At 66.6% G+C, this 1,468-nt stretch overlaps 1 protein-coding gene across 1 annotated transcript in view; it reads left to right on the top strand.

Annotated features, from left to right (window-relative positions):
- The first annotated feature begins 97 nt into the window (after nt 1-97).
- LOC115307863 (pleckstrin homology domain-containing family G member 3-like) overlaps nt 98-1,468 on the top strand; it is an 8,548-nt gene continuing 7,177 nt past the window's right edge. The window contains exons 1-7 of the mRNA XM_029963788.1: nt 98-199; nt 285-371; nt 486-519; nt 605-712; nt 887-1,090; nt 1,209-1,216; nt 1,303-1,452. Of these exons, the coding sequence (XP_029819648.1) occupies nt 119-199; nt 285-371; nt 486-519; nt 605-712; nt 887-1,090; nt 1,209-1,216; nt 1,303-1,452 (672 nt within the window). The 5' untranslated portion in view covers nt 98-118. The remainder of the gene's footprint in view (nt 200-284; nt 372-485; nt 520-604; nt 713-886; nt 1,091-1,208; nt 1,217-1,302; nt 1,453-1,468) is intronic.

Genomic DNA, 1,468 nt, shown 5'->3' with positions numbered 1-1,468 from the left:
CGGTGGATGCCAGGGATGGAGGAACGGAGTGGGTGTCGGGAACCTCGGTGGGTTCTGGGGTGGGAGTCCCGGTGCACTCCGGACATGCCGATGCCTCTCCCTGCAGTGCTCCTCGCTGATGCTGATTGAGAGCACGAGGGACTCGCTGTGCTTCAGCCTGGCGCACTACAAGCACGGCAAGCAGCAGCACAGCCTGCAGGTAATGGGGCACGGGGCATTGGGCACCCTGGGGACCCCCCTGGGAGCCCCCTGCCTGACCCCAGTGCCCTCCCTGTGCCCCTCAGGCCAAGAGTGTGGAGGAGAAGCGCATGTGGACCCACCACATCAAGCGGCTCATCCTGGAGAACCACCACGCCACCATCCCCCAGAAGGTGAGGGTGAGGTGGATGGCACCTTGGTGCCACCGGGGACCCCCCAGCATGGCGAGTGGGAGGCAGCTGCACCTTGCCTTCACCCCCACCTCTCTTCATCCTCTCCCCACCTAGGCTAAGGAAGCCATCCTGGAGATGGACCTGTTCTGTGAGTGGCACCGGCACCCCGCCATTCCCTCCCTGCCCTCCTCTGTCCCCCCCGTGTTCCCCCGTGTCATCCCCTGTCCCCACAGACCCCCCGCGCCTGCCCCGCTGCAGCCCCGAGCGCCTGAAGAAGAGCTGGTCCTGCCAGCCCCTGGGTGACGCTGCCACCGAGCCACTCCAGGGACGCCGGCAGTCTGGTGAGAGCTGTGTGTCACCAGTGTCCTGACTGTCCTCCGTGTTCCCACTGTCCCCAGTGTCCACACCACACCACCTCCACCACTTACCCAGGCCAAGCCATGGCTGGGTGACACCAATGCCTGCAGGGAGGGTGGCACTGGCTGCTGATGGTGTCCCTGTTCCTGTCCCCACAGAGCCCTTCCAGCACCAGGAGCACATGGAGACACTCCTGGAACGGCTGCAGGGACATGGGGGGCGCAGGCAGTCGGGTGCGAATGGCAGCAAGGCTCGGGGGGCTCGGGGTGCTGACAAGTTTGGGGACACAGGGGTGATGCCACTGTCACCTCACCTCCCCACAGAGCCCTCCAAGCACAACCTGTGGCACCTGGGCGAGCAAGGTGAGCTGGCAGGGCTGCGGCACCGGCGTGACAGGCAGAGGGGCGGCCGGGGGCTGTGGGGGCAATTTTGGGATGCTGCACCCCCCTAATCTCTGCTTTTCTCTCTCCTGTTTGGCAGGGCTGAAGGTAAGGCTGGGTGTGGGTGGGTTGGGGTGCCCAGTGCCCCCCAGCCCTGGCACGGGGCGCTGAGCCCTGCCCTCGCCCCCGCGCAGCATTCTGGCAGCGACGGGGCACTCCTGGAAGGGGGGGAGCCCCCCCAGCACCCCAGAGCCTGGGTGGCGGCTGAGGGCATGGTGGAGGAGGAAGAGGAGGAGGAGGGAGAGGAGGCTTTGGGCAAGGACTGCCAGGAAGAGCTGCCTGAGGCTGGGAATCGGCTGG

The sequence above is a fragment of the Manacus vitellinus genome, unplaced genomic scaffold (genome assembly GCF_001715985.3).
Source record: "Manacus vitellinus isolate BGI_N305 unplaced genomic scaffold, ASM171598v3 scaffold_63_pilon, whole genome shotgun sequence".
Taxonomy (NCBI): Eukaryota; Metazoa; Chordata; class Aves; order Passeriformes; family Pipridae; genus Manacus; species Manacus vitellinus.
This window is presented reverse-complemented; position numbering and strand designations above follow the sequence as displayed.